Source organism: Bombina bombina, chromosome 5 (genome assembly GCF_027579735.1).
Source record: "Bombina bombina isolate aBomBom1 chromosome 5, aBomBom1.pri, whole genome shotgun sequence".
Classification (NCBI taxonomy): Eukaryota; Metazoa; Chordata; class Amphibia; order Anura; family Bombinatoridae; genus Bombina; species Bombina bombina.
This window is the reverse complement of record NC_069503.1, coordinates 40,308,651-40,317,543: the sequence shown is the minus strand read 5'-3', so window position 1 is coordinate 40,317,543 and position 8,893 is coordinate 40,308,651. Positions and strand designations below refer to the sequence as shown.

Below are 8,893 nucleotides of genomic sequence, written 5' to 3'. Positions count from 1 at the left end.
AGTTTACTTTATTCCACAAATGTTATGTGCTAATGTTATTCATGTTGTGTTCATTTTTGTAAAATTCAATAAAATACAATTTAATAAAAAAAAATAACTGTTTGCTGTTTGTGATTTATTTCCATTATTAAATTGTACACAGCCTTTTAAATGACCTGAGGCACCGGCTCCTACTTAGCATATGCAGGAGTTCACATTATATACAAATATGTGTCTGTTATTGGCTGATAGCTGTCACATGGTACAGGAGTCTGTTATTGGCTGATAGCTGTCACATGGTACAGGTGCAGAACTACATTTATCAGAAAACAATTTACTATGACTTTAAAAAGAGAAGTAGGTTTTATAGCATTGTATTTTTATTATGCATCTGTTGATTTTGTAATTCTATATGTTATTGTCCTTTTAAATTGACTGAATTAGCCCAAAGAACATATATCATTATATTATCACTCCTTGTAAACAAAACATCTTTCTTTTTCTTAACTCTATCCACGATAACAATTGAAATGAACATTTTAGTGCCTATCTTGCAGTGTGATTTAAGACAACTCAGTATTGACCAAGAGAAGATAAAGGACTGGGGGTGGAGCACATGACAAAATATCTGACAGTGAGAATTAGTAGGAAGTACAATCCCAATACTGCCGTATCCAATTTATCTTATATTAAAAAAGACATTATACACTCATTTTTTCTTTGCATAAATGTTTTGTAAATGATCTATTTATATAGCCCATAAAGTTTTTTTTTTTTTTTTTTTAAATGTATAGTTTTGCTTATTTTTAAATAACATTGCTCTGGTTTTCAGACTCCTAACCAAGCCCCAAAGTTTTATGTGAATACCGTCAGCTACCTTCTGCAGCTTGCTCCTGTTTGTGTAAAGGATCTTTTCATATGCAAAAGAAGGGGGAGGGAAGATGGTCTTATTTGCCACTTGCAGTGGGCTTTCCAACTACCTTTTCAACAGAGCTATACTGAGAGCTTCTAAGTAAGTTTTTAAACAGTTTTATACTGGATTTTTATATCAGTATCTGTGCATCTTATTCTTTATAGTAGTGTCTATTACATGCAGTTATATGAAAATGAGTGTATACTGTCCCTTTTAAACAACTGATTTAAAAAAAAAAATTAGGAGAAAATATTGTTTTATATAAATAACAGAAAACACAGATTATAATATATTTGTAAAGTTGTGATATGGCCCCACTTAAATTGATTTTCTACCATTATGTTGTATAGATCTGGGAAGATTTATATTTATGGTTCAACTGTAACACCCACAGAGCTAACTGTACTAAATGCTTGTGCTGAATCAATAGCACATATGTAATAACCTAAACAGCTGATCTGTATCACATGAATTGTTATGTGTGCCTTTAATTATACCATACGTACAGTTAATCAGAACCATTATTTATTATCTGGCTAAACCATTTAATATATTTTTTACAGACACGGTCAGAGCACTGAGAGATATCAGGTATTGATGTAACTGGAGTGAATAAGGGAACCTTCTTCCTGAGCACAGACATTGGAGCCTGTTATCAGCATGAACTCATATGTGTTAGGTGAGTTAAATAGATATAATGCTGACTTTAATTACTGTGAAAATAGAATAGATCACTGATTAAACAAATATAAACTATTATATTTATATCTTTATCTTTTAAGTACATTTGTGTCAGTGACCGTTATAAAGAAGGAGCAACCCCCATTAAGCTGAGGAGGAGGGTAAAAAATACTACTCCCCCCTCTGTCCTTTTAGATAGATCATGTCCAACAACTGCCTAACCTCACCCCCAGGCCTGGTTCATTAATCAGAACACCTGCAACTCCACCTTCCCCTGCCCTGACCTTGCTCATGGAACATCCATAACTGCACTTATGCCTACATTGTTCCCATGTGTGTAACACCCACAACTCCGTAATTTAATTTACTATGATGTAGTAATGTAAACATTCTATGTCATCCTTTTTTAGTGTGTGATTTACAGGTAAATACATTTAAAAATACAAAACAGAAGGCCTTTTTGAGTATAAAAAATGTTTTTTTTTTTATTGAGATGGATTATATTATAATGAATAAACATTCTTATTTTTCTTTATTCCATTTCTTTTTATGTAGACGGAGTGAATAGTTCATACCCATCCTTCACTACAGAAAGCATCAGAATGATACAGCAAACTCCAAAAATCTTAGACACCAACGACTATTCACAAACATTGAGGATATCACAAAAAATATTAAAAAATGATGGTGAATTGGCAGGAACTGGGCAGCAATTATTATGTACAGAGAGTAATTTAGTCATCAAACAAGAGGACAAGATTTATGACTTATCTAGTGAAATGATTATCCCAGATGATAAACCACACACATTTACTGAGTTTTCAAAACATATTAAAGAAGGGAAAAGTCTACAGTCTAACCAAAGTATTCATACAAAGGAGAAACCTTTCCAATGTACAGAATGTGCGAAAAGCTTTAGATGGAAGTCTCCTCTACTAGAACACTACAAAACTCACACAGGTGAGAAACCACACACATGTACTGAGTGCGGAAAATGTTTTACACGAATGGGTAGTCTGAAAATTCATAAAAAGATTCACACAGGAGACAAGCCTTTCACATGTACAGAGTGGGGAAAAAGTTTTACACAAATGGGTTGTCTGAAAAAGCATGAAAGGATTCACACAGGAGAAAAGCCTTTCACATGTACAGAGTGTGGAAAAAGTTTTACAGTTAAATGTCATCTGAAAAAGCATGAAAGGATTCACACAGGAGAAAAGCCTTTCACATGTACAGAGTGTGGAAAAAGCTTTACAGTTAAAAGTCATCTGAAAAAGCATGAAATGATTCACACAGGAGAAAAGCCTTTCACATGTACAGAGTGTGGAAAAAGTTTTAGACATGAGATTAGTCTGAAAAAGCATAAATGGATTCACACAGGAGAAAAGCCTTTCACATGTACTGAGTGTGGAAAAAGTTTTACACAAATAAATCATCTAAAAAATCATGAAAGGATTCACACAGGGGAAAATCCATTCACATGTACAGAGTGTGGAAAAAGTTTTACACAAATAAATAGTCTGAAAACTCATGAAATGATTCACACAGGGGAAAAGCCTTTCACATGTACAGAGTGTGGAAAAAGTTTTACACGAATGGATGTTCTGAAAACTCATGAAATGATTCACACAGGGGAAAAGCCCTTCACATGTACAGAGTGTGGAAAATGTTTTACACAAATAAGTAATCTGAGAAAACATGAAAGGATTAACAAGGGAAGAAACCTTTCACATGTATAGAAAGTGGACATTTTTTTATTTTTATTTTTTTTCAAAACTTTTGATGAGGCTTCCGGTAAGATGCACACGTCAGTATCTGGTGTGTGTAGCTCTGCAAACATGGCATGAGCATCTAAGACCATCGCTCCCTACGTACAGCCATGCTCCTGTTGGCAGTTGTCCATGTTCACAGCCCAACTGCCCGAGGAGGAGGATAGCGGTTTTCCAGCTGCAAACGGTGGCCTCCATATTGCCAGCACTATCAGGTGGCACTGATACCGGCATTGTGTGGCTTAAGGGGACTGCCCCGACATCCACCCAGTAATCCAGACATACAGATTGCCAGATGCTTTTCCGCCCCTGGCCTGAAACAGCCCAATCCTGGATAAAGACAGGACTTTTTGAAGCGTGACTCAGGAAGTTCTTTTCCTCTAACAGCAGCGCTCTCGGGCAGAAATCTCTCTACAGCGGCCCTCGGCACCCCCTGGTGTGGTGACCCAAACGGAGCAGCGTTTGGTCAAAAAAGCTGTAAACAGAGGGCTTCCACGAAGAGCGGCCAGGGAGGACAAACTGCCGCGGATGGCAAACAAACCGCAAGTATAGTGTGCACAGCACACAGTGTGCGCGGCACACGATTCAAACTGCATTTTTTCTGGCAACAACTTGTTTATTTGGTTTATTGGTAAAAGGCCCTGTTAGGATAGCTGGATGCAATAATACCTGATGGGGCGAAGAACCTGAAAGCTATTACGGTTATTTATGCATAATTAGGCTGACCATATTGCCGCTTTAAAAAGGGACACATATTAAAAATACATATGTCAGGGCTGTTTTCAGGGCTGTTTAAAGAAATGGTTTTGTATAAGAACCCTCACATATGTATTTTTCATATGTGTTCCTTCTTAAAGCAGCAATATGGTCAGCCTATGCATAATAGAATATGATACTTTGTTTTAGCTGCTATTAATTGGAAAGAGAAACTTGGGAACTTTTAAATAAACTCTGGAACTACAGTTTAAAGGCTGTCTCCCACTTCCTAAGCTAACCCCGTTTGGTTGTATACTTTGAGCAAACAGGGTTAAGTAAAAAAAGGGAGTCAATAGAAGCTGTTGTATATGCCCCAGTAGGAGGGGGAAAAAAAAATATACACATAAACTTGCTACCCCCAGCAATAACTGGCGATATGTTATTTTCAGCTTTCATACATTTCTCACAGCAACAATCAAATCCTAAGGAACGTGTATAAAAAGACAGTTATATAACTATACAACCATACAATTATGGTATTGGCACCTGGTCATCTGGTGCAAAAGTTAAATTGTGTTATCCTGTGATCTTATGTTGGCTGTGGCTGGAAATGACTGTGATACACTTGTCAGTATAAAGGGTGTGCTCTGTGTTAAAGATATACATAATGTTATGTTAATATTATGTTATAACCATCTGTGTACAGGCGATTGTAGTGAAATTTTGCAAGGTTTTTACTTGGCTCTTTACTAGTTCTTTGTTAGGCCTTTATTAGTTTGTCTGTTTAGAGGTTCAAAAAAAAAAAAGTTAGCAAAAAATAGCAATCTTGCTGCCTATAACATGTTCTGTACTAGGCTACGTTGGTCCTACTAAAGGAAAGACCACTTTAGCAGGCCATAGCTTAAAAGTCTGTACAGGGGATTAAAAAAAACAGCAATATTGTTATCCATAAATTGTTCTGTATTAGGTTTAGCTAGCCCTATCAAAGGAGAGCTTAATCAGTTGGCTTTTGTAATATACAAAGACCTGTGTCTGATAGCAAGAGTCTTGGGGGGGGGGGGAAAGGGGGGAGAGCTGATGTTGACAAAGCTATTTATAACGAATAAAACCTCTATTTTCTAGATAGAGGATTGTCAGAATCTATATAAAGTGGGCTTTAGACCCTTGGTTTCAACCCCTCTTAGTTATTAAGCTCAAAGCTAACGTCTGGTTACTTCTCATCTACTAGCTGGTTAACTTTACAGCCCCAAAGCCGTTTAGTCTAAGCATTTATCTGCACAAATCTCACTTTTTTTTAGAAGGTCTAACCTTTCTATAAATATACACTTTATAGAGACACGGTAGTTATTGTTTTATATATTTTTGACACGGATCACATTTTCCACCTCAGTTTTTTAAAAAAAAAACAGAAAAAGAAAAAAAAAAAAAGAAAGAGAAAAAAAGAGACAAACTCTCTCACTAAAAGTGGAGGGTCACCCCCCCCCCTTAGGTTCACTAAAAGTATTTACATAACATGAAATATTCACATAGCACATAATATTATACCCTACTCTGAAGGGGCATGGAAAAGTATATTACAAATGTAAAAGCAAAATCTCCAGCTATGCCAGTAAAAAAAGATAAAAAAACAAAATCACTACAGGAAAGCTCTTCAGAAAAACTAGATATAAGTAAAGCCGGCCATACACATGACTCTCAAACTTTAATAGACCAAATGGCCAATCTGATAATGCCTCAATTTTAAACAATTAGAAAAGAAATTAGTGGCCTTACAACAGAAATAAGACAATTCGCACAGCGCCTGTCTGAAGTAGAGACGCGGGTCTCGAACTTAGAGGATGCTCACAACACGCAGGAGATAGCTAATAAAGAAACAGGAGACATAATAAAAACCTTACAAAGTAAAATTGAAGACCTTGAAGACAGGTCTAGGCGAAGTAACATTCGTATTGTAGGTCTACCTGAGGGTAATGAATATAAAGATCTAATTACATTTGCAGCTGTAACCTTACCTAACTTATTAGGGATGTCTGTACAAAACGGTAAATTGCAAGTTGAAAGAGCGCATAGAACTGGTTCTAGTATTAAATACCAGGATGGATATACAAGACCAAGAACGGTCATGGTAAAATATTTAAATTTTCCAGAGAAAGTAGAAATAATGTGAGCATATAGAAATCAGAACCCTCTTTTTATTGGTACGAATCAAGTTTATATTTTCCAGGACTATTCCGTAGAAATGGCATCTAAACGAAAAGCCATGGCTCCTTTTTGTACATCATTAATAAAAAATAAATATAAGGCCAGCTTAAGATACCCGGCAAAAATAGTGGTAGAAGATACAGAGGGAAATAATATGGCTCTAAATAACAGTGAAGAAGCTAAATCTTTCTTTCTTGAAAATAACGTAGAACTACCAGCTCAAAGAATAAAAGCAGCAGGCAATAGAAAATAAGTATAGGTCCATCCTGGGAAAAAAAAAATTAAACAGCGAGCTGGACAGATTAAGGTTGATGGTCAGAAAGATAGATATCACTCTCTTCCTTATAGCTACAATAAGCGTAATTAATAACAAAGTTCTATGTATTATGCTAAGGCAGATTATTTTTGACAGATGTTGGTTTTTTAAAATATTGTTTTGTTTTTAAGGCGCACCGTGGGAGAAGGTTCTCCAGGCCCCATGTCCTGTTTTTTTTTTTTTTTTTTTTCTCTCTCCCTCCTCTCTCTCTCTCCCCACCCCTCCTTTTTGAACGCCTCAAGGTTTTTACCTACCTTCTCCCCCCTAGATGTTTTAATTTTCTATGGACCAAGTTTTGATGGTATATGGATAGAGTAAATCTAGTGTCATGGAATGTGGGAGGGGTTACCTCCCCAATCAAAAGGAAAAATATTCTCAAATTACTTAAAAGACAAAAAGCAGACATCATGTTTTTACAGGAACTATATTTAAAGAAACCAGAGATAGAAAAACTTAAGGTTAGCTGGCTAAAGGAAATCATTGCAACACCGTGTGAAAAACGGAGCAGAGGGGTTGCAATTCTGTTCCATAAAAATCTGGAATATCAGATAATTAAATGCGAGTTAGATATAGAAGGCCGATATATTATAATACAGGTACGAATAAATAAAATTATTTGATTGTTTTGTAATGTATATGGTCCAAATAAACATGATAAAGAATTCTGGAATAACCTGGAAAAAAAACTATTTCCATTACGGGGACAATATCTGTTAATTATGGGAGATTTTAACATGACAATGAACCCCGTTATTGACAGACATCGACAGATAAACATGCAAGTATATAGACAAGAAGCCAAACTATTGAGAAATTTTACAAAAGTACTAGATGTCCATGATATATCGAGAATACAACATCCAGATGAGCGCAATTACACTTGTGAATCTAGAGCATTCAAAAACTTCTCCCAAATAGACCTATTTCTGGCTGACAAGTCTACCCTTAAATACGATGTTGAATCCTCAATTAACGAAATCCTTATATCAGATCACGCTATTATAGGAATGAAAATTAAATTTAGAAAGTTGCCACATAATAATAGTTTTCATTTTCCAAAATATATGAGTAATAATAACAAATTTTGTAACTGGCTAGCCATGACATGGAAAAACTTTATAAGAGAGAATCTTACATTTTCCAATAAGCCTGAGATTTTATGGGAAACTGGGAAAGCGGTAATTCGCGGAGAGATTATAGCATATATGTCTAAGATTAAAAAAAAAGAATAAGGCTTGTGAGTTGCAGCTAGCCAACCAATTAAAGAACACATATAATGCATATCTGAATAACCCCCTGTTGATAACGTGGGATAAATATAAGAAGGCAAAAGAGAATTTTTTTTAAAACAGGTATGGGTAGCTGAATCCAAGTTCTACGTACAAAAACAAGGCACGGCGATGGGGACGACCTTCGCCCCATCATATGCCAATTTGTACATGAACCATTTCGAAAATCTGTTCATTTGGCAAAACAACCCTTACAGCGAACATCTTGAACAATATTTCAGGTACATAGATTACATTATTATTGTCTGGAAGGGGGACAAAACACTAATCAATCCATTTCTTGAACATATGAACATGAATAACATGAATCTAAAATTCACTAGCAACACCCAGCATAAGGAAATAGAATTTCTAGACCTGAATTTCTTCATAGACTCATACGACAAAGTAGCGGTTAGAAATGATAGGAAACCGACAGATAAAAATGGTTTCCTAAATGCTAAGAGTGGGCATTTAGCTGGATGGAAGACAAACATACCTTTACGGCAGTATCAGAGAGTTAGGAGAAATTGTACCTATTTACATGACTTTAACAAGGAGTCTGACCTATTAGACAAAAGGTTCTTAGATAAAGGATATGATCCCCACTTAGTACACAGTGTCAAACAGAGGGTTTCTAATATGAATAGGAATGATATGCTTAATCCCACAAGTAAGGTAAACAGTAATAAAGAACGGGATGAGATTAGATTTATAACTATGTATAGTCAAGGTAGCAGAGACATTGAAAATATTCTCAATAAACACTGGGCGATTCTAACCAGTGATCCCATTTTAGGACAGATACTCCCAGACAAACCAGTGATTACTTATAAAAAGAATAAAGATCTCAAACGTATCCTAGCACCTTCCAAATTGAGGCCACAAATTACTAAAAAAAATTACACCAGAAGGCAATTGGCTAAGTAGGAGCAATGGAACTTGGCCATGTAACACTAACAAGTGTGGTATGTGTAAACACATAAATAAAGGAGACTCATTCAAAGATGTTCATAATTCAAAAACATATAAAGTGAAGAATAAGTTCACATGTAAATCGGCATACGTC

The 8,893-nt window shown here is 35.7% G+C and overlaps 1 protein-coding gene across 1 annotated transcript in view; it reads left to right on the top strand.

Moving 5' to 3' along the window:
• Window positions 1–2,685: 2,685 nt before the first annotated feature.
• The window catches only part of LOC128659789 (gastrula zinc finger protein XlCGF26.1-like), a gene marked incomplete at its 5' end in the record, with an annotated part of 165,254 nt that continues 159,046 nt past the window's right edge, over window positions 2,686–8,893 (top strand). The window contains one exon of the mRNA XM_053713360.1: window positions 2,686–3,270. Coding sequence (XP_053569335.1) covers window positions 2,686–3,270 — 585 coding nt within the window. The remainder of the gene's footprint in view (window positions 3,271–8,893) is intronic.